Source organism: Nicotiana tomentosiformis, chromosome 4 (genome assembly GCF_000390325.3).
Source record: "Nicotiana tomentosiformis chromosome 4, ASM39032v3, whole genome shotgun sequence".
Taxonomy (NCBI): domain Eukaryota; kingdom Viridiplantae; phylum Streptophyta; class Magnoliopsida; order Solanales; family Solanaceae; genus Nicotiana; species Nicotiana tomentosiformis.
The window spans coordinates 20,604,605-20,628,941 of record NC_090815.1 but is presented as its reverse complement, the minus strand read 5'-3'; the positions used below and the strand labels follow the sequence as shown (position 1 = coordinate 20,628,941).

General features: G+C 38.4%; 1 protein-coding gene across 1 annotated transcript; it reads left to right on the top strand.

Annotated features, from left to right (window-relative positions):
• Nucleotides 1-7,331: 7,331 nt before the first annotated feature.
• On the top strand, nt 7,332-22,483 carry LOC104094295 (protein SHORT ROOT IN SALT MEDIUM 1). The gene is made up of 21 exons (XM_009600208.4): nt 7,332-7,590; nt 8,983-9,183; nt 10,057-10,386; nt 10,987-11,087; nt 11,337-12,041; nt 12,144-12,183; nt 12,746-12,838; nt 12,911-12,966; nt 13,273-13,390; nt 14,264-14,475; nt 14,550-14,613; nt 17,057-17,230; nt 18,816-18,843; nt 18,950-20,043; nt 20,145-20,219; nt 20,383-20,457; nt 20,549-20,896; nt 21,680-21,844; nt 21,932-21,973; nt 22,073-22,135; nt 22,214-22,483. The coding sequence occupies exons 1-21, from the start codon at nt 7,519-7,521 to the stop codon at nt 22,298-22,300; spliced, it is 4,143 nt and encodes a 1,380-aa protein (XP_009598503.1). The 5' UTR covers nt 7,332-7,518; the 3' UTR covers nt 22,301-22,483.
• The last annotated feature ends 1,854 nt before the right edge of the window (nt 22,484-24,337 follow it).

Genomic DNA, 24,337 nt, shown 5'->3' with positions numbered 1-24,337 from the left:
TGGTGATGGACGTTGGTATTATGTTAAAGAGGAGGAAAAGGTCTACTCGAGGAAGACCGAGAATCAGGTGGGGAGCCTTAACTAAGGATAAAGCCCAAGCGTTGGAGGGGCGGTTGTCGGCTATGAGAGCTTGGAGGAGCAGTAGTGACACGAGCACTATGTGGTCAACGACAACATACTATATTAGGGAGGTTGCGAGAGAGGTGTTAGGGGTCTCGATGGGCGTCTCTGGTGGGCACAAAGGAGACTGGTGGTGGAATGAAGTGGTCCAAGGAAAAATGGAAGCAAAGAAGGCGGCGTATCTGAAGTTAGTGGGGAGCATAGGTGAGGAGGAGAGGCGAGTGTGCATGGATAGGTATAAGGCAGCTAGAAAGGAGGCTAAGCTGGCGGTCACAGAGGCTAAGACTGCGGTTTATGGTCGTATGTACTAGGAATTGGGGGAAAAGGTAGGGAGAAGAAGTTATTCCGGCTGGCCAAGTTGAGAGAGAGGAAGGCTCAGGATTTGGACCAAGTGAGATGCATCAAGGACGAAGATGGTAGAGTATTGATGGAAGATGCCCAGATTAAGAGGAGATGGCAGACTTACTTTTGTAAACTTCTGAATGAAGAATGGGATCGGATATTGTGCTAGGCGAATTGGAGCATTCCGAGAGTCATCGTGACTTTAGGTACTGCAAGCGTATCGAGGTTGAGGAGGTCGTGGGAGCTATGCGTAAGATGAGTAGGGGCAGAGCGACCAGGCCAGATGAGATTCCGGTGGAATTTTGGAAGTGTGTGGGGAGAGCAGGTTTGGAGTGGTTGACTAGGTTGTTTAATATTATTTTTAAGGGGAAAAGAATGTCGCATGAGTGGAGGTGGAGTATGGTGGTTCCATTATATAAGAACAAAGGTGATATCCAGAGCTGTAACAATTATAGGGGTATCAAATTACTAAGTCATACTATGAAAGTGTAGGAGAGGGTGGTTGAAGCGAGGGTGAGGATGACAGTGTCTGTATCCGACAACCACTTCGGATTCATGCCGGGTCGTTCAACTACAGAAGCTATACACCTTGTTAGAAGGTTGGTGGAACTATACAGAGAGAGGCAGAAGGATCTGCATATGGTATTTATTGACCTAGAGAAAGCATATGACAAAGTTCCTAGAGAAATTCTCTGGAGATGCCTGGAGGCAAAAAGGTGTGTCGGTTCCCTATATTATGGCGATTAAGGACATGTATGATGGGGCTAAGACTCGGGTTAGGACAGTAGGAGGTGACTCTGAGCATTTTCCTGTTGTAATAGGGCTACACCAAGGTTTTGCGCTCAGTTCGTTCTTATTCGCTCTAGTGATGGACGCGTTAACACACCATATTCAAAGGGATGTGCCATGGTGCATGCTATTCGCCGATGACATAGTTCTGATTGATGAGTCGCGAGCCGGTGTTAACGAGAGGCTGGAGGTTTAGAGACAAGCTCTTGAGTCTAAGGGTTTCAAGCTGAGCAGGACGAAGACGAAATACCTGGAGTGTAAGTTCAGCGCTGAGCCAGGGGAAGTGGGCATGGATGTAAGGCTTGATTCGTAGGTCATCCCGAGTAGAGGCAGCTTCAAGTACCTTGGTTCGGTTATCCAGGGGGAGGGGAGATCGACGAGGATGTCACACACCGTATTGGGGTAGGATGGATGAAGTGGAGGTTAGCATCTAGAGTCCTGTGTGATAAGAGAGTGCCACCGATACTCAAATGTAAGTTTTATAAAGCGGTGGTTAGACCGGCCATGATGTATGGGGCTGAGTGTTAGCATGTTAAGAACTCACATATCCAGAAGATGAAAATAGCAGAAATGAGGATGTTGCGGTGGATATGCGTGCACCCTAAGATAGATAAGATTAGGAATGATGATATTCGGGAGAAGGTGCATGTGGCTCCCAGTGATGACAAGATGCGGGAAGCGAGGCTTAGATGGTTCGGACATGTTCAGAGGAGAAGCCCAGGTGCTCTGGTACGGAGGTGTGGGCAGCTGGTTACGGAGGACACGAGAAGAGGTAGAGGGCGGCCTAAGAAGTATTGGGGAGAGGTGATCAGGCAGGATATGGCGAGGCTCCAGATTTTCGAGGACATGACACTTGATAGGAAGATGTGGAGGTCGAGTATTAGGGTTGTAGGTTAAGAGGTAGTTGAGTCGTGCCTTACTTCGTAACATGGTGGGACTAGCCATGTAGTTTTTTTTTTCCCTAAGATAACTAGTAGGAATATTGTGGCTTACTATTTCTCTTTTCAGTGCAGGTCCTATTTACTAGCTATCGCTTTTGCTTTACATCTTTCTTCTAGATTTCATGAAGTTCCTATTTTTCTTATGACTGTTGTGGTGATACTAATATTTACTAATATTGTCTCCCTTTACTTTGCATCTTTCTTCTGGATTTTATGGTGTTCCTATTTATCCTTTGATTGTTGTTGTGATACTAATATTGTCTCCTTTTTTGTCCCTTTTGCCTTTTTGTTTTTTTGAGCCGAGGGTCTTTCGGAAATAACCTCTCTACTCCTTCGGGGTAGGGGTAAGGTCTGCGTACACACTACCCTCCCCAGACCCATTAGTGAGATTTTACTGGGTTGTTGTTATTATTGTATATATAAGGATCAAGCTCCGAAGACTTTCATTTGATATTTTTATTGAATAATATATAATACTTCAAATTAAGTTGCATGTTCTTTTTTGATTTTGTTATTTTTGAACTTGCAAATTAAAAGTTTACAACAATTATAAAAAAAATAAATAGTACATCACATGCTTTGCATCATTTTTGTAAGTTCATCCATGTCAATATGAGGTTCTTGGTTTCCGGCATTGGTTTAATTAAAACTATAAACCATTATATCTCCAATTTCTTGGTCATCCGCTTCATCTACCTCGTCACGCCCTTGATTTCGTCGTTCTGATCTTATCCAATCTCTGAAGCACACTAGAATTTCCAAAGCGTTGCTACCTAATGAATGACGAGTATCTCCTAGTTGCTCCCTTAATTGGCTAAGTGCGCTCTCTGATGCGACTGTGGAAATCGGTACATTTAGCACGTCTCTAACCATGGCCGAAAGAACAAAAAATTGATTTGAGTTGCTCCTCCTCCAACCCAGTGGTAGAAATTCCTTTGTGCGGGGCTCTGCTGACTTTCGCAAGTAGAATTGAAGTTCATCAATATTTCTGCTACTGGTTTGTTAATGCTCCCCTATTATAGACCAAATCAAATAATCTTCAACACCATCATTATCATCCAAAGCACTGGTCCCAGATGTTGAAACAGAACTTGAAGGAATATTTGCATCTACAACGGAAGAAGCATCAACAATGTTAGCATAATAATTATATAATATTTCTAAATGTTTGTGTAGATCAAAAATACATGTTTATAAATATCCTTACAAATTCTACATCTTACATAATTTTTATCTTCTTCTAGTCTGTCAAAAAAATTCCAACACTTACTTCTTAATCTTCGATTATTCTTAATAGGGAGGGGAGGCCTACTTGTATTACCACGACTTCCACCCCTAATATTTTGAGTTTGACTAGTATTACCAGGTGTAGCTGGTGGTGTTTCAAGATTATCAGGTGATGAAAATGGAATATCATCTAAATTATCATCTAAATCATCATCTATACCATAATTTTCTTAAAGTCCCTCATAATCTACATTTAAATTTTCACGTGAACTTTTAGAACTATGTGTAAAGCTACTAGAAGAACAAGCACCACCTCTTGATCTTTTGAAAGTTTTTTTACTATCACCTCTACTAGTGCATGCTTTTTTGGCTGCTCTAAATATATCCATTATATAAATTAAATTAATAATTATAAATAATAAAATAAATATACACCAAAGAATAGAAAGATATAGAACGAGTGTACCGGGATTCCGGATGCCGCACTAAATTTGATATAAAAAACCAAACTTTAATTGATAGATCGATACTTGATAATTGATACCACACTTCACTTGAATACTTGATATTTGATAATAATAACTTTGTAATGGCTAAACTAAATATTTGATGAAACTTGAAATAATAAGTAATTGAGAATTTAAGAACAATAATCAATAATATCAAGAGAGAATTAGAGTAGTAAGAGAGTGAATTGTGAGGAAAAATAAAGAAGAAGGGGGGATATTTATAGTTTTTAAAAGGTTAAAATTATAATTTATCAAATACTAGGAGTGTGGGGGCTATTTTCTTAAGAGGGTAGGCCGAAATGGCCATTTATGCAAAAAAAGACCGTTGGCCAACAGTCATATTTGAATTTGACCGTTGGCAACGGTCAAATTTTTTTTTTAATAATAATAATAATAATAATAAATTTTTTTTTTATAAAAAAAAAACGTTAAAAATCGGGCTGAACCGGGCTGTAGCCCGTTAACGGATTAACGTGCTTAGCGGGTTCCGGTGCACCGGTATCAAAAAACTGTTCGTTTGAAACCCGCTCCCCGCCCAACCCGTCCCAGCCCGCCCCCCACGCTACAGTACCGGGCTGAACCGGGTTGTAAACGGGTCAGCCCGACCCGATTAACAGGTATAGTTCAAACTGCCAACAAACAGGACATAACAAATCTGGATGCAGGAAAGGGGTAAGTTCTGATATTTGTAATTCTGTCTTTTACATTATTTTTTTGCAATTCTGATATTCTTTTCTTTTACTTCTGTCAGCATGTTCCAAGAAGTGCTACTCAACAAAGTCAAAATATGCCACCACCTCCACCAAGATCATCTCAGGAAATAACATCTCAACAAAGCAATCTATCATCTATATGTGAGGATACAAGTGTTGTCAAAAGACAAAGCAACAACCAATCAACTGGATTGGTAGAGGAAGAGGAAGAGGAAGAGGCCATGGACTATGTAGGGGAAAAGGAAGAGGAACTACACTAGGAGGAGGCTCAGCTAATGCAGCAACCATTGGACATAAAAGGCCAAGGCATAATGGTTTTGGGATTTTTACTGACACTATGACTGTAACTAATATCCTGAATTTAAGGGTGTATAGTTTATTATAATGCAGTTTTGTGGGTTGGAATTGTTCTTTTTTTTTTACTAATTCATTGTATTTTACAACCTGATATATCATCTGAGAGAGTCATATCAGCCGAGACATTCAAGGATACATCTGCAACTAACATAGACATTGGATTTAAGCCCCCTGGATTGAAGTTTAAAGGAAGAAATACAGTGACAAGGTCACAACTTCAGCAAATGAGTTCAGCAAGGAAAAAAGGTTCTTCAAGTCAAACAAGTTCAACTGCATCTACACTGAGAAGCATACCAGTTTTTATTTATGTTATCTAAGATGTCACTACCAGTTTTTTGTTTGGGCGGTTATGCTCTATTAGAGTTTACTAGTTTGGGCAGTTATATGTTTGGAAAAACAATGCTCTATTTTTTGTAATTTGTAGACCAAAACAATGCTCTATTTTTTAGCTTGGATGTAATGCTAGTCCATCACATTATGCAATGGATTGTTTAGGCATCTATGTTTTCAATTCATGAATATGAATTTGCATTTCATTCATAACACATTATGGAAGTGCAGCTGAACTTAAATTTGCATTAAAAATTGGTCATTTCCATTTCATTTATAACAAGATAGTGTACATTAACAAAAGGCCAAATTCCTAGTACCTACTTCCAACATACTACATTTTTCTTGAACTAATAACAGCAACTACAACACTATTAGCACCAGCATATCATAAAAATACTACATTATTCTTCAAACCACCAGCATCACCAAAGCCAAATCCATAGAAACAGCACCACCACCACAACAAATAACCACTTCAACCGCACAACTATTTTCTCAGTTCTTTCGACTCTCTTCAACAGACCCTGTATAACCCCCTTAGCTTGGTCAGGCATTTCATCATCATGCCATCTGAAATATTTGCAGCTACCTCGACCCTACAAAATTCAAAAAAAAATACGGCCAAAAAAATTAAAAACATATTTTTTTATTAAGAAATTCAAGAGTCTAACAAAAACAATACGATCGACTTACCAATTTACAACCATAAAATCGGCGACCTGGGTTTGCAGATGACCATGATATAGTCAGTGGCGCATTAAATCCACAGTGACAAATTTCCATTCCATTGCGAGAAGTTGTTGATTTTTGTGACATGGAACTGATAAACGAGAAAGATGAGGAAGAAATCAGATCAAGATTCAAGCTTGGGCACCTAAGCTTCAGTAGAAAGGGAAAATGACAAATTTGCAAGGGAAGAAGACGAAAGAGGAATTAGGGCATTCTTGAGAGAAAAAATGAGAAAATCGGGTGTTTTAAAATGGGTCTAATGGGTGTGTTTTATTTTTACCGTTGGAATATCTACCTAAGCAAATATTAATAACATTCACCCGCTTATCATGTGTGAACATAACGCTCCTTTGGCCGGACATGCGTTGTATTTAAATGGTATACACCAAAAAATAATTAAAGTGTTCAATAGGAAAAGCGCTAAATTAAGGTGTCAAAATGGAAACTGGAGCCAAGTTTAAGGGGTCGTCTATATATTTGCCCAAAAAGAAAATATGCTAAGTATTTATTTGTTTATTAGGGATATAATTTTATTTCTCGCTTTCTTGGGTTATTTCAAACTTGCAGTATATAGTAGCATATTTTAACCAAATATAGATTTTGAAGGATATTTTTGTCTTTAACTAAGTTAATGCATGCATTAAAACCCATTGCATTGTTAATACTATGATTTCTTATGCATTAGTTATGCATGGAGACATGTCTAGTCAAATAGGCTTCTAATAAGATGTTTCCCTTCAAGAGCTCCGATATGATAATACCAAATAAGGTGTATAACTAATACTTGCATAATTAATGCATATGTTCAAAAAGTGTACCAATAAAATATTACTAATACACAACGCTAATGCATCCTACCAAACAACCCATAAGTATTTTTCTCGGTATAATCAACTGATATTCGAAACACATTACTCCGACTAAATTAAATTCGCATTCTAAGAATAAGTGTTACCTATTAGGTATTTCTACATTATCCTAGACTTTTGATTAAGGTCCCGTCTTATTTTAGATATTAATAAAATAATTTTTATTAGTCTGTCCCTTCGGGACATCCGATAAAAAAAATAATATTTATTAGACTACCGATTCTAAGATTAAAAAAACCGTTGGATCATGTAAGGGCATGTGAGGTCAACATCATCTACGGTCAAAATCATGCTGATACAAGTTTTTCCCGAACACAGCCGAGCAGCAAATTGCAAAATATTATCTCTTCTAAATTTTCATCCCAAAAATAAATAGCATTAGGGCTTTGCTTGCCGTGGCCCCTCTAATTCTCTTTTCCCCAAACTTTTCACAGTAAAGAAATCTTCAAATTCCACCACTCTCCGCCGCAACGCCGCGGCGTTCTCTTTTCAAGAATAGCTCAGTTATATAATGTTTGGAGTCGTTCGATAGTTGTTTTAGTTTGTTTCATTTTGTTGTTAGGGTTTTGGTGTGTGTATTAGTCCAAAGATGTATCCTTCTCGAGGAACTAATGCCTATGGCCAACAAACGTACTCTTCGCAATCAAGCTACGGCCAAAGTGTGAGTATTTGCCTTTCTCTTTGTTTTGTTATTTTGGTACCTTCTTTTTATATAATTGAAATTTATTCAATCAATCAGTTATGCAACTTATTCCAACTGTACTTTAATTTAAAAGGCCAATTGGAGTTTGTCTAAATTAAAATATAAGTTTAATCTTATGTAGGTAAATACTTACCCGCGCATGGTGTTTACACCAAACCAAATTAAAGATATCTACTGCTAACCCTCCATAAAAAGTGATATATGTAATCTTGAATATGAGGCAAGTTACCTGTTACAAAAGGTAAAGGTGACCTGACATATTTGTTAAACTCTTAGGATATACTATGTTATCTAAATGAACCATTCTTGATATATTACCAATCAAAAAAAGAAGAAGATAGTATATGTTGTCTAAATGTCACACTTGTCCATACCATACAAGTCCCTAACTAAACTAAAAGGACTTGTCGCATAATCTTAATGTGAGTGTAACAACAATAATTATACCTTAATCCCAGCTAGTTGCCGTCGCCAATATGGATCCTTTCATTTTGTTGTGCTATGACTTAGCTATATCAACATTGAGATTGTACTTGTGAAACACGAATGCTGGAGCGGTGTTGTTAAAGGCTCGCCTAAACTGCTTAAGCCCGGAAGCTTGGTGAAGTCCAAGTCATGTGCTTTGCCTCTAGTGTAGGTGTCAAGGTGCTAAGGCGTGTGCGCCTTCACCAATAGGTTATGTCTTTAAGGGCGCAACAGTATACATATAGCTTAATTATAGTTTTATTGTTGTGTCCAAAAAAATATTTTTTTGTGTTATAGTTACATTTTCTTGCATTACATTTCTATTTGTTTCCCTTTATTGGCGCTCTTCTTTGCTAAGCCTAATTTTTAATTGCGCTTAAACTTCCAACTGATTTTGGCACTTTTTATACGCTTTTCGCTTTTGACTACTCTGTAATGGAGCAATTGTTCACCGCATTGGACAAACTCTGTAGCACCAACGCAAAAGAAGTAAAAAGGGCTGCTCCGTGATTGTGTTTTTGATGAGATTTTAACAGTAAAAACTCTTTAACTCTTAAATAATAATAGTGTCTTATAAAATGAGAAAAATGAGTTAGACGAAGTAGTATTAAGCATGCAAATACTGAACGTGAGTCACATTGTAGTTAGGCAATGTAACGACTTGCAAACGCAGGTCGCAGGCAATTATAAAGATTCTCAGCTGTAGTATATTGTGTCATGAACCAGCTTATATTCACGGGCAGCTTTTTCCATAAACCAATGGTGCATAAATTTATTGTAAAGTAGCTCTTACTAAACATTTATGATTGTCAAAACTATTCAATTCTATAGTTTTCTGTACTACATTCATGCTTATAAAATTGTTCATTTTCTCTGTTCATCTAGTTGGGACATGGTTACTCCGGAAGTTCTGCTGGAGGGCCTGAGAGGCCCTCTCAACTACCCACAGGTTCACGACATTCGTCAATGTTAGGAACCCCTCAAGATGCAGAAATGAGTGCTTACAGAGATCACAGTCATCATCCATCAACAGTGCCTAATTATGGTGGGCAATATAGCTCTGTGTATGGTTCCACTGCTCAGCAGGTCAGCAGATCTCTCACTGTATATATTCTATTTGCATGTCAATTGTATGTTATCTATTGCCTGAGACGTCTGGGGAATGAAATATTTCCATTAGCGGCGCAAATACTAAATAATGCTCCAGGTGTTATATATAAATGCTGGTGACATTTTGTTTCCTGTGATGTGGACTTGGTGTGAGACTAATTCTTCTATCATCACGAGAGAAGAAAAACCTGTTCTTGTGTATTGTATTTATACAACTCTAACCTGCCTTCAAGTGTAAATTTTATCTAGTTTCTTGTTAAATTGTTTGAACAGGCATAATATGTCGGTTGCTCCTTTTTTAACTTCCGATAATGTAATTGCATAGATGGTAAATTGGCACAGACATACAGTAGTGGTAAAGTAGCTTAATTTTCTGCCCTTTTCACAAAATTGGATTTTGTTGTATAGATATATCAGTTAGTTATCATGCCAAAAAATGAGATATTTTGTTCTACATTATTGCCCTGTTGCAAATAATGTCACCTTTGAACACGTAGCTGCTTTCCTTGCATGATTGTTGCCAAACAAATTGGTGCATGTGCATATTGATTTTGGGATAGCCTTAGCTGCAAAGTCCATAGACTTGACTGTCTCACAGACTTATTTCACAAGTGGGATAATATTGACAAGATTTTCTAGAGCTAGCTTTCTTCCTTTTCCACCAATTTTAAGGATTGTGGGTTTATAATGCTTCCACCGCCGTCTGATTTGTCATTTGTTATGGCTTTGCGTTCTATGTTTTTGTGTGCGTCTTTTTTGAGTGTTTCAATTAGCGTTTTATATTGTCAATCGTATAATTTTCTGACATGGGTATAAAAACTTAACTATCTCCAAATCTTTCATGTGCAGATGTCCACAGTTGGTGGAAAAGTTTCTGGATCATCAGCTTTGGAAAGTCGCAGCGGTTTTAGTGTGGATTCACCTAAGTTCACGGCAAGTGACTACGTTTCATTATCCAGCCATGGATATGGTCATAAGGCTGAACAACAATATGGTCATAAAGCTGAACAACAATATGGTCATAAAGCTGAACAACAATATTCCGATAGAGTTTCTGATTATCCAACCCTTGATAGACACCAATATGCTGAACGACATAGCTCTTATGCTGGGAGAGATCTGACAAGCGAGCAAGCCAGTCGATATCCTGATTCAATTTCTTTTGCTCATAAGCATCAGGTGCTGTATTTGGACTATGCCCCTAGTATATGTTTTAGGAATTCTTTGGACCATTACCACCACCCTGGACACACCATGCGCACCTGCACATGAGAGCTCAATGCTCATGATGGTAGTAATTATGATTGTGAAACTTTTGAATGGGAGTTGGAAAGTTTGAGTTACCCAAACTCTTATTACTGCATTTCCTTAGAGATTGACTAAAACAGAATACGAAGGAGCTGGATCAGATAGAAGTTTATAGTCAATCCTGCACAAGATAATCCCCTTTAGCATAGAATAAAAAAGGGTTTGAGGGTAGAAATATGTGTAGTAATTGGAATGTATAAAAGTGGGTAGTTTAGTTTAAGGATGGTAAATGTAGGAGAAGTAGTAGAATGTAATAAAATTTGGGTTGGTTTGAATCTTTCAGTAAAACTTCCCTTTTTTGTAAACTAGGTTGATTTTTTGGGGAGGTCAAAAGGAAAACTTGTGAGTAATATTGCTTGTTGTCATTGTTTAGGCATAATGCACTTGCCAATATCCCAGTTACATAATTTACTACTTTTTGTAACCTTCTTTACTTTCTTTTATGTCTTCTATTTTTCTCCCTACCGTTAGGCTGAAAGATACGAGCACGTGGATCAAGCATCTATAATAAGACAAGAGCAAATACTGAAGTCTCAGGCATTGCAATCCGCTTCAATTGATGGAGGATCTAGGTATGTACTCTAGTTCTTATCTCAAAATTGTGTGACGTAGTTGCAAAATGCTCTTTTGAACCATCTGATGCTTTTGTTTAGTTGCACTTGCATTTCCCCTTACATTATCTGTGTCTATTCCTTGCTCTAACATGTATATAGGAGTGTGATACATCTTGTGAGTGATGGCATATATCTGTGCACATCCTGTTAGCTTCTTTCATGGAGCTATATGTTCTATTGAACTGAGTAGCAACAAATTTCTGGCAGACAAATCGAATATCTTGCAGCAAGGAGTGCTGCTGTTCGTCATGCAGCCCAAGATCCTATATCTTATAGTGGCAGAATGGACTCAGATCCTCACACTTTTTCAACGTTACCTGGATCATTACTTCCTGGGCAACATGCTCCTTCAATCCTAGGGGCGGCACCACAAAGAGCTGTTGAGGATGTCATGTATGTTCAGAGTTCTACAAATCCAGGTTATGGAGTGAGCTTGCCTCCAGGTAGAGACTATGGGATAGGGAAGGGGCTGCATGCAACTTCCATCGAGTCTGACTATCCTGGCAGCACGTTGGCACGTTCTGGCCTCTCAAGGTTAGATGATTATAAGGATGACAGGATTGTCTACTCTCGGGAGCTTGAGCGAAGGGAGAAAGATCGGCACTCTTCGCGTGAGAGAGAGAAAGATAGAGAAAGGGCGAAAGATCGAGAAAGAGAACACGAACGAGATCGAGAGAGGGAACGAGATCGAGAGCGGGAAAGGGAACGAGAACGACAACGACAAAGAGAGCGTGATCGTGAACGTGCTTTGGAACGTAAGGAGAAGGAAAAAGATCATGAGCGCAAACGTGGAGCTGAAATAAAGCATGACCGAACTCCTCCCAGGACTTCTAGGGATCGACGAGGACCCTCTTTGGCCAAGGAAAGTAGATCTTCACGACGAGAATCTCCACGTCCTGAAGCTTTGCATAGGTGGAATTTTTATTTGGTTTTGTCCATCTATGGTTGTGTGTGTTTAGCAGCTGCTATATATTGTAGCATTCATAACTAACTTGGTGTTCTATCATGCTGAAGGCGTCATTCACCGATTAAAAGGAGAGAGTATTTCTGCAAGGTAAAACAAGAGCTTAGTGCTTGAATCATTTTTATCCTCCTTAAGTGGTTCTGCTTTCCATTTGGGAATGAAGTGTAATGAGGACCTCTAAGTACTTTAAACTTCTTGATCACCTTATTTCATGGACAGAGACTTATCAAGCTACTCATTTCTAAACTCATCCTTATTCCCTGCCTAACACTATTGGCTTTCTCAATTATCTTGTCTTGCAATATGCTTTTATTTTGAACCATTGCCAGTGTCAGATAAATTTGTCCCTCCTTTTCCTTTGTCTTATTGCCAGTCCCCTATACTCTCTTTCATCTTTCCCTCTGGATGTTACTGTTCGTGATGCTCAAGACATGTAGTTTCTACAAGGAATGTGGCACTCTTTCTGTTCCTTCGTTTGTTTGCTCTTCCTTTTCTGTATCATCAGAACTTTTGATGGGTATCCTTTTCGGGAGGATAGTGGTCTCGCCTTCATTTGAATTCTTGATGTTTGTAGACTTGAAAGAGTGCTTCAATTATTTAGCAAGCGTATCTAATGATTTCAATTCTTATGCATTTATTGTTGTTTTTGCAGGTTTATTCAACCAATTTGGTTGAAATTGAGAGGGATTATCTGTCACTGGATAGGCGATATCCAAGGCTTTTCATATCTCCAGAATGCTCGAAGGTTTGCCTTTTCTTTCATTCGGCTAATTTACGTGAGATATCTTATGTAACATTGCATTTTCTTTTGTTGTAGGTGGTTGTGAATTGGCCAAAAGGGAATCTTAAGCTTTCTCTGCATACTCCTGTCAGGTGATTAGTCATGATACCCTTCCTTTTTGATGTTCATTTTTTATATTTTATTTCTATTATTTTGCACGATAGACTTCCATTCGGCAGTGGAATACCCGGTTTGCAAACATTTACAAAGTCTCTCAATTGTTTTTGAAATGATCTTTCCTTATGAGCCGCAGCTCTAACAGATGTTTTCTCTACACCCAAATCCCCGCGCGCTCAATCTAGTGTAGTTAATTTTTAGGTTGATGTGTAGTTTTTATTCTTTGAAATCTGTAAGTTGATGGCTGGTATGACACTATCATCCTTTTCATGATGGAACAGTTTTGAGCATGATTTTGTTGAAGGAGATGCTGCAACTGCGCTGAAGCGGCTGTCATCGAAACCGTTTGCTGGTGAACCTGAAAAATCAGAACATGGGAGGACTATATGGAATGCAAAGGTTTCTTTGAAGGAATATAAATTGTTTTAGAACCTTTCCTGTCTAACTGTGCTCTGAGAATTCTTAAGTTAGCATTTGCTCGAGATGTTATCATGATATTTTAAGTGGTAGTCAGATATAAGAACGAGGAGAATAATGGTGCGGAATTCTTTTGGTGTTTCAAAAGTTTGTCGTCAAAGCAGATGTGCCTTCTTTTTCTTGCATTCATTTTAGAACTTTGCTGATGAGAATCATGATGAAGTGGTGATCATTTCTAGTTCATGATGGTTATATATCAATCTGTCTGTACTCCTTAGTTTTGTGGCATCTTTGAGTGTAAATTGGAGGCTTAATGATGGATTTTAATTGGGGGAAAATGTGATAATTGCTTAAGGTCCTTATAATTTTTTTATATAGGTGATGATTGCACTAGTTACATACTTGCTCCTTTTTGTTGCTAGTATTGATGCATTTGTACCAGCTTTGTTCAACTTGACTAGATTGAAAAGCAATAGACCTCACAAAGAGAAACCTCTGCCCTGATTTTCTACTCTACTGCTGCCTTCTATGTTCTATATGCTATATGTTCAAAGATGACAAGCTAGCTAGTTATATAATTTTCAGTGTTATAGAGGAAGCACAGTATTTGGATTTATCGGAAACAACATCTTCCTTCATGGTAGGGGTAAGGCTGCGTACGCACTACCCTCTCCGAGCCCCACTTGTGAGATTATACTTGGCCGTTGTTGTTGTTGTAGAGGAAACACAGTATTTATGCATCGGTATCATTTGTCCTGTTAATGACATGTACCTTGTTATCCCAATTCACTCTCTCTACACTGTGTTGTGCTAATATATTTCTGAAAGTTGTCATTTTTGTTTTCTGATATATAGATGATTTTGATGAGTGGGCTCAGCAAAAATTCTCTGGAAGAGTTGTCATCCGATCGAAACTATGATGACCGGATACCTCATATTTGCAACATGCTTAGGTTTGCCATTCTTAAACTGGAAAACTCCTTAATGGCTATAGGGGGCCAGTGGGATAGTGTTGATGGTGGGGATCCATCACTTGATGACTCCTCTTTGATTCAGACAGCTCTTAGGTTTGTCAATTACATTCCTCTAATATTGTTTTACAGTTTATTTTGAACCCTACTGATATAGCTCTTGCTATTAGACATGCAAAGGACATAACTCATCTTGATTTGAAAAACTGCCAGCAGTGGAACCGTTTCCTTGAGGTAATATCCGCCTATGTGGGTCTCTCTGTCCTCTGTTTATTCTACTTTAAATGTCTCTTTAAATGTCTAAAGTAGATTCTCCTTTTGTTTTTGTTAGATAGTTATGTGTAAATAGTCCTAGTCCCATATGTAGTAGGAGTGGAATATGTCCTAGTCCCATATGTAGTAGGAGTAGAATATGTCCCACTCCAATATGTAGTAGGAGTAGAATATGTATTATATATAGGGCTTATTGTATCATTGTTAATAAATAGATTTTTCTACCGTGCATTCTCATATGGTATCAGAGCTTCAGTGAGAAAATTATCGTTGTGCATCATTCCAGCGACTTTCCGGGAAGAAAGATCTATCGCCGTGCAATTTTCTGACAACTTCGTCTTGTTCCGAGAGTTCATCACTGCTATAGTGGTACTGTGCATATACTAGTACCACCATCAGATCCGAAACCCTTGTGCGACCAAACCCCACAAATCCCAGTCCCATCAGAACAGAAAAGTCAGTCACTGTGCGTCTTTCCGGTTGACGACTCAAGATTGATTTGCGTTATCTCCTTATCGGTAAGTGTTGTGCGGAAACCAACACTACCATCTTGTTCGGAAAAGTCAGGCGACAAAACCCCAATCAATCGCTCCCGCAGAAAGTCCCTCACGCGCCTCCAGAACTAGGGTTCCGGGCGAGCGCGTCTGACACGCGCCGGTGCGTGGAGCACTTTCCAGCCAGAATTTTCAAAAATTTCTTTAGGACAGTTGTTTCATGTGGTGATTCTGAGTCCACCAGTACAGTTTCTTACAGATTTCGAGAATTTTGGAATTTTCCGGTGAGCTACAGTAACTTTGACGGCGCGTGTGAGCCATTCATGCCGCTTTTTGACCACTTTTTGATAAAACTTCTTCAGGACAACTTACTCGTCCAGTGATTCCGAGCCTACCCAATACCCATATAAATTACATAAAGTTTTGACAACTTTTATTTTTTCCGGTGATTTCCAGAAATGTTTCTGATTTCTAGTGGTGTTTTAGAACCTATTTTGTAGTGTGAAATTCGGCTTAGTCTCACTATTTTCAAATTTTTCCGGCGACTTTTTGGCCAACTTCTATTTATCAGCAACCACTTGATTTTGTTGCTCGGGGGAGTCTAGTGGCCTTGTATGATCTGCTTGCAGATATTTTCACCAAGTCCCTCATTGGTCCTCGTATTAGTTACATATCTAACAAGCTCGGTACATATGATTTGTATGCAACGGCTTGAGGGGGAGTGCTAGATAGTTATGTGTAAATAATCCTAGTCCCACATGTAGTAGGAGTAGAATATGTATTATATATAGGGCTCATTGTATCATTGTTAATAAATAGATTTTTCTCCCGTGCATTCTCACAATTTTCTCTTAAATGTTAACTTTATTAATGTCTATCACATGAACTCTGAATAGTGAAAGAGTAAATAAATCATCCGCTTAATGCTTTAAGCGTTATGGACAGATGGTTGGCATATTGCTCCTCCTTTCCTTCATGTGTCACCATCTTGCTGAGCCCTTTTGTTTTATTTGGAAATTGTCTTGGTCCTCTTGGATGAGGGGGCTTCAAGAACTCCTTCCTAGCAAAATTCTTGTAGAAATGCCTTGCTAATAACCTCCAGGAGATTCTAGGATACTTGGCTTCCAGATAGTCAAAAAAGACAACTGAAAATAACCAATTGTTTCATGTCCAGTTTGTCCATAACAGTCACCCCCTATCCCTATCCTTTCAATGACACTTACAAAATTGGCCTGCGGGACTGAATCTAATCTGGATCTCATTACTTTAACTCCTTGAAAGTCTGTTAGCCCACGTGGTCACGTTCCTAAGTAGATTTACATTTTTGGGACCTCAAATCAATCATGTTGAAGATGTATCCCTCGAGGACGGTAATACAATGAATGGCTCACATTGGCAGCATTCATGTTAACTTGTCAGGAGCTTTTTAGCTAGTTGAAGTGGTTTTGTTTGCAGAATAATAATGAGAGTGAGGGTTGTCATTTTCCTTGAAGTTGAATGAAGCACAGGTCCTCAAACATGTATATATTTACTTAAAGATATTTGCTCACCATCTTACCTACGTGCTGACAAGGAAATGCTGTTTTCTAATGAAAGCTACAGTAATTCTGGGTATTTTTTCCAAGGATGTCCAATGCCTGAAAGTCTTTTTCAGCTGCTTGTCAACTTTAAGTTTTGTTGTATTTTTTGTTAATCAGCATCCCTTTTCCCCTTCTGCAGTCCATATACTGAGATGGACCATATTATAAAAAATGTTTAAAAGGCTCCTTAGCTTCTTTGCCAAAAAATCATAGTCAGTGAACTCAATCCAATAAATAGTTTTATGATCTGGACCATCACAGAATCTTAGAAACTGTTCAGAATAATATTTACATGATTTTGAAGATAATTTATTTTATGATGTTTGGCAGATACACTATGAAAGAGTTGGAAAGGATGGGTTGTTCAGTCATAAAGAAGTCACTGTTTACTTCGTTCCGGACTTATCTGAATGCCTCCCTTCATTAGAATCATGGCGTGAGCTCTGGTTTACTCAAAAAAAGGCTATTGCTGAGAGAGAGAAGGAACTTGCTTTGAGGAAAGAGGTCTGCTTTCTTAGACTAGAACATCTCTTGTATCTTCTACAAAATTTGTCTTTTTTATGTTTGACAAATCTCTTCTATCTTTTTTCTCTTATTAAGAAGGTAAGTTATTGCTTTATAAACTGACGCCAAGCTGGTGCAGTCGTGTTTGCCTTACAAAAAGGAAGAAGTTAGTTATTTTACTGCACATGTAACGAATTGAGAAGATCTATCAGTTATCTCTGTCATTTGCATCCAATAACTTACACCATAAACTAGACATTAAATAACTTGATCCTCATTACACTCCTTCCTTCCTTCAAAGATCTTTTGCTGCAGAATGGTATACCGGAGTGCTCTTTGTTGAGTCCTCTGTGCCAGTGGAAGAGTAAATTTTTTGTAGTTTCTGGCATGCACTGCCCATCTCCCATAGGTTTAAGTACGCGCGCAATAACTGGAAGGGGACTTTGCAGTGGATGAAGAGATGTCTAGCATATTCCTTATAAATTTAGAAAAAACAAAGTAGAGAGAGATGGCTATTTATGGCATCTGTGTGTAGTGGTACACTTTTTGTGCCATTGACCAAACATTGCACTTATTGAGATGCTTTATGCTCTCAAATCCGCTTCCAATGCAACATTCTTCAATCTGCTGCTCCCAGCTAAAGCCGTATAAGACCTCACAGTAAACAGTAAACACACACTTGCTCTGAGCTTTCTCTATTATAGTGTTTTGTTGTGGTTGTAGCCTTTGGTTATGTATATAGCAGCTGTAGGAAATTACTAATATTTCCAACTACCAGTCATTGTGGCTTCTTAATAGGGGATTGCAGCCTTGTGATTCCAGCAATCACTGTATAGATGATTGGGTTGCTTTCATAGAGAACCATATTTTGGTGTAGGGTCTCTTAACTTTTTGGTATACTGCTCTACATGTTTTCCCCAACGTTAATAAAATGTTTACCTTATAAAAAAAAATGATTCCAGCTATCAGTCACAGCTACATTTTGATTGCTAGAAGAAATATATAATCTGGGGAACTTATCTCTCAGAGGTTTATGTCCCAGCCAAGTGTCCTGCCAAAAAGTGTTGTTCTGCCTCTCCGAATGCCGATGCTGATATAATTAGAGTACATGCTCCATGGGGTTCTTATATGCTTCTTCCAGTTTCCCACACTATAAGAGCATGCTGGAGGTTTATATTCCAGAATGCCAATCGCTTTTTGTTACCTGTCTCCACATAGCCTTCAAAACTTGGGATGATGGGCCCGCCACTCTACCCTTCTCCACTTAAATACCAGAGTTAGTTCGCTTGTTCCTGGGCTCGAACTTGTGACCTAAGACACAAGTCCCTCTACCTTTGCCAATTGAGCTAGCCCTTGGGGGCAAAAAAAATTTAAAAAAACAAAACACGCACACATATATATCAATCATAATGTAAGGAAATATTGTTTGATTCCTAATATAGCAATAACCATTTCTTTTGGGACAGAGAGTAGCATTTTAGTTTCTAGTTTACTTTTATCTTTTTGTTCCTTTTCATTTACTTTAGACACGGGTGGTACATTTATAGTTTTGCTTGCTGACGGTTAAATTATTTGTTTGATCTAGAAATCTGGAGAGAAGGAAAGTCAGAAAGGTAAGATATCTGAACTTTTGGTGCATCAATTTTTTTTACCTGAGAATCTATTCTGGCTCATTTATCCTTTTTGGAACTCAACAACTGATGTCTCAGCATTTTGCAGATGCTAAGCGGGGTCCCAAGTCGGGAAAAAACTCTGCATCTGGACAGTCTGCAGAAGCAAGCAAGAAGGAGAATGATGGCAAACTAAAAGAGAATACAGCTGATAAAGATGGGTCTAAGAAAAAAGGTGGAGAGAGTAAACAAGCTCTTGAAAAGGAGGGGAATGATATTCCTGAACTTACAGCAGTAAGTGCCGCTACTGAGACTGATGGTAGTGCAAAGTCAGTTAAGAAGAAAGTTATAAAAAGAATTGTTAAACAGAAGACCTCCAATAAGAAAGATGACTTGGAGACCACACAGAAAGTGAACGATAAGGTGGATGGTAAAGAAACTGGGGATGGAAGTTCGAGCGTAGAGATTGCTTCTACCCAGGTTGGAGCATCTGCTAATCCTTCAGTTAAAACTTTTATAAGGAAGAGAATTATTAAGAAGGTTCCCGTGGGGAAAACTCCAAAAGATGATGGATCAAACCCTCCCGATGTGAAAACTGTCAAGGAGGCAGAATCTTCCGAAGATAAGGGGAATAGTAAAACTGATGGTGATAGTAGTGCTGTCAAGCAGGATGCTGTTGTGAAGAAAACAGTTAAGAGGAAAATAATTAAGAGGGTTCCCAAACGAAAAGCAGCATCTACAGAGTCCAACAATGGGGTCAGTGGTGTTGATAGTATCAAAGATGATGTGAAAGAGAAGAAGTCAGTTCAAGCTGAAAGTGAGGTGCAAAATGTGGGTGATAATAATGTAGAAAATACAGAGAATGTGAATGTGGTCAAACAAGAACAGAAGGTTAGCCCTAAAACTAAATCAAAAGTAGCTGAGGTGAAGCAAGAAACAAAAGAAGAAAAAAGGACTGAGGAGTTAAATCTTGCTGGGTCCAAGAAAGAATCGGAAGCAGACAAGAATAAAAGTTCTCTGAATGATGACCATCCAAAGCTAAAAGGAAAGGTGGACTCCAAAGAACGAACAGAAAAGAAGGATCAGGATGGAAAAAACCTTTCGAAGAGCAAATCGACAAAAGAGATCAAAGAAAAGAGAAGTGAAGATCCTCCTCGGCACCCTGGATTTTTTCTTCAAACAAAAGGGAGCAAGGATATGAAGGTAGGTTGAATCAGAATCACTTAACTCTTCCTGTTAGAAGAAATGCTTTATCCTATTGTTTGTATGGAAATAACTATATTGTTGTGCATCATTGGCTACAGTTGCGATCGCTGTCTCTTTCGTTGGATTCTTTGTTGGATTATAGTGATAAGGATATTGCAGAGTCAAGATTTGAGGTATACCCTTAGCGTATAAAGCGACCATGTCTGTACTTTTTGCTGGATATCACAAACTTGTCATATGATTTGGTGAATACTAAATTATCATCCATGAATTGATTACTGTACTTTTGGTTCAATTGGATGTTATCGCGTTCACCTTTGCTGATTCCTTTTGCAGCTTTCACTCGTCGCGGAATCCCTCTATGAAATGTTTTATTATGAAATGGCTTCTCGTCTCTTACCCTTTCTTCAGGTTTGTGCCAGTCATATAATTCAGTTAGTGCCGTGAGATCTATTGCTAGGTTGTTATCTAACCCTTATCCTTTATGTTATTTTTATGATAGAAATTGCGCTCTAAGTTTTTGATCAAGCGAAACCAGCAGAAAAGACGGAGAGAAGAATCATCCAAGAAGAAAAGTGAGGAAAAATCAGCCAAGCGTGCAAAGATAGATGAGTCCATGGAGGATGCCAAGTCTACTAAAAGTGAATCACATGGCAAACATGATCAAGAGGATGAGAAATCACTTGTCAAGGAAGAGGCGACCTCCCTAAGCAATCCTGAAGAGGCGATGATTTCAGGTGAAGAAGCGAATGATGGCTCTGAGATGGATGAAGATCCAGAGGAAGATCCAGAGGAAGAATCAGAAATGCCAGACACAAGCCCTCAGGATGGCCAGGCTGAGGAGGCAAAGGTTCTGTCTTAGCTTGCTACCACTTTCACAATTTCTTTTATGTTTTGTTCTCTGTGTACTTGATATGTGTAGAATCTGCTGTCTGTTGATCTCATTTAGCGGGAACATTGTCAGTGAATAACGGTTGCAGTAGGTGTTTTAGTTTCTCATATATTTCAATCAAAATCTCATATCATTGACTACATTGGATATACCAAGAAACACTGCCCTGCATCTATTTTCAACTAAATTTGGATCTTCTGGTACGACTAAGACTTAACAGAGGATTGGGGTAGTGTAATTTATGTAGAAGTTTTTTTGCCAACATAAGATATGTATTTTGTTTAAGCAAGTTATCTTGGGCATAATTATGTCTTCTAATAGAAAACTTATGTTAGGTATAATACCTTAATGCTCCATTTGGAGTGACATTTGAAATCAATGCTTGGACAAGCAAATAGATTCCAAGTTCTCACGGCGATCATTCTCACATAAGTGTTAAATATCCACTTATTGAGACAGAGTGTAACTGTTTGGACATGGAATACTGTTGATCTTTGGTGAATGTTAACTTTTTTTAGTAAGCTTATTGGTGAACATCGATTATGTTATTTGAAATTGTAGTGCCAAATTTGTGAGTAGGCAACAATATGTTTGTTCACTTGGGGATTGTTTCGAGGTGGATGACAATAATTTGAAATTTTGAACTGATGGATTGGGTAGTTGGGTTTGCAGCACAGGTGTGCAGATGAGGAAACTAAATGTCATGTACATTACTGTAATCTTGGATGTTTCTGATTGTAGGAAAATGCTGAGGAAATGCAAAGTGATGCTGATACCGGAGATGAACTGCCTGGAAGTGGCAAGGATGAAGGAGCTTCTGAGAAAAAGCCAAATCTTAAATCAGGCAGCAAAGAAGAGAAAAATACTAGAACTACTCAGGGTGAGGTTAACAAAGAACTGTTGCAAGTAAGTTACTGGTTACTTTCTCGTAATTTCTTTTCACTGTTTTTATGTTCTCTGTATGATTTCTTGCATCTTCTTGCTCTGGAACAGGCTTTCAGGTTTTTTGACCGTAACCGGGCAGGATATGTTAGGGTAAGCCAACTAGCTTGTCCTTGCTGCCCCCCCCCCCCCCACCCCCCAACTCTCTCTCTCTCGTTGCCTAGGAAACTCAATCAAGTATGCCTTTCTCAGGTTGAAGATTTGAGATTAATCATCCACAACTTGGGGAAATTCCTTTCTCACAGGGATGTCAAGGTTGGTTTATTTTGTATATTCATAGTACCTTTACGTGGTTACTTTGCACATTTGCTGACAGTAACACATGTTGCCCAGGAACTCGTGCAAAGTGCACTTTTGGAGAGCAACACTGGGAGAGATGACCGAATTCTGTACCCCAAGTTGATCAACATGGACTTGTGAAGTTTATCGCAGGATTAGCTAGTGGGTTATTATCCTTCATTTATGAAATTCAGTGCTGCCTTTTAAATGATTTCTTTAATGGTGAACAAACTCTGCCTTAATATAGACTTGCATTAAGCGCATTGGATGGTGAATTAAATTTTTGGAACCAGACCAGTTATAAAATATTTAAAACTTGTGGGAGTATTTTTCTTAGGGGCCTATGGTCCTCAATTAGTGTAACAATTTGACTCTCCGATATGACAACTACGTATGTAGTGTTGTACGCCAGACAATGTGCTATGTTAGTATCAAGGGTAAAGTATTTACAGGTAACTGGTTCTTGGCTAAACGGGTGCAGCCATCAGTTGCTGCACAAGGCACATAGTAGCAGTAGAATCTGTATGTGATAGTATTCCTCCACGAGGACATCACTCTTCTTTCCCTATTCCGAAGGGACATTCTCTTGGTCTTCAAAATGATTTTTTGGTTCTACGAGGGTGTTGGTGAAAGTGTAGAACTCTTCCGTTTCATGATCGAAGTTTAGGACAAGTGGAAACACCTAAAATGTGAATGAGGCATTCAAATCCCAAAAAGGTCCAGGTTTCAATCGTACAATAGGGGAGCCTAACCGCCGGAATAGTGTACGAGTATGACTTCAAAGTTATTGCTTCTAAATCAAGGAGTAAATGCCCTCTAAGTCGTACAGAGTTAAAACTGGTGCTACTATGCTTGTTTGGCCCTAATCCTTACTATGTTGAGATAGATTATACTTCTGGTTGACACCTCGGGGTCGCAAATGGGCAGGTGAGGTCGAATTTGGGCGGGTTGAAAATGACCCAAGTTATATTTAAATATGAATAGAAAATGGGTTAACCGGAGATAATATAGATATTCATGGCTTCTTGAAATTAGGGGTGTTCATAAAAATTTGAAAAATCGAACTAAACCAAAAATCGAACGAAACCGATCAAAAAAATTGATACTTTTTAGGTTTGGTTTGGTTTTGAATTTTAAAACCGATCAAATTTGATTTGTTTTTGGTTTTAAAAAAAAATAACCGGAAAAAATCGAACCAAACTGACTATAGAAATAGCTATTTAAATTTATTATTTCACCTATATGTATATTTTTATATAAAGTTTCTAAAATTTTAGGGTGAATTCAAAAATATCAGATTTACACGTGGTAATTGAAAAATAGTCACACTCAAAAGTAATCGAAATTTAGTCATTTTTTATGTAAAGATAAATCTGAACGAAAATATTGTTCAAAATCCGAAAAATATTCCAGCATAATATAATGTAGTTCGAATTTTTTACATGTGAACTTTCACTTTCAGCATAATATACTGGAAGTTCATACACAGGTGCTCCAATCTCTAGTATATTATGCTGGAACTTTCCGTGTGCTGGAGTTCCAGCATAATATGCTAGAAGTTCATACACAGGTGCACCAATCTCCAGTACATTATGATGAAACTTTCCGTGTGCTGGAGTTCCAGCATAATATGCTAGAAGTTCATACACACGTGCACCAATCTCCAGTATATTATGATGGAACTTTCTCTGTTGCTGCAAAATAGTAGCTATTTTTTAATGACTTTGCAAATGCTGGCTATTTTTCAATTACCAGTCCGAAAACTGGCTAGCCCGTGCTATTTTCACAAAATTTTATGGTACATATTAGTCATTTGTATTTTTAGTCTAGTTCTTTGATATTATAATAATCTAATTCTTTGTCTTTACATTCTAGTTTGATTGGTAGTTTTCTTTTGCTAAGTATAAGAATTTATTTCATGTTAAAAATAATCGAATTTTAATTGAGTACTTAAATTATTCATTGAATATATCTTGATAAATGATAAAAGGGCAGTCCGGTGCACTAAGCTCCTATTATGCGCGGGGTCCGGGGAAGGGCCGGACCACAAGGGTTTATCGTACGCAGCCTTACCCTGTATTTCTGCAAGAGGCTGTTTCCACAGCTCGAAGCCGTGACCTCCTGGTCACATGGCAGGAACTTTACTAGTTACGCCAAGGCTTCCCTTGGTAAATGATG

Coding starts and splice junctions, on each gene's coding strand:
- LOC104094295 (XM_009600208.4), top strand. CDS start 7,519: ATGTATCCTTCTCGAGGAACTAATGCCTATGGCCAACAAACGTACTCT. Junction 20,220..20,382: donor TTGCAGAGTCAAGATTTGAG/GTATACCCTTAG, acceptor TTCCTTTTGCAG/CTTTCACTCGTCGCGGAATC. Junction 21,974..22,072: donor ACCGGGCAGGATATGTTAGG/GTAAGCCAACTA, acceptor TGCCTTTCTCAG/GTTGAAGATTTGAGATTAAT.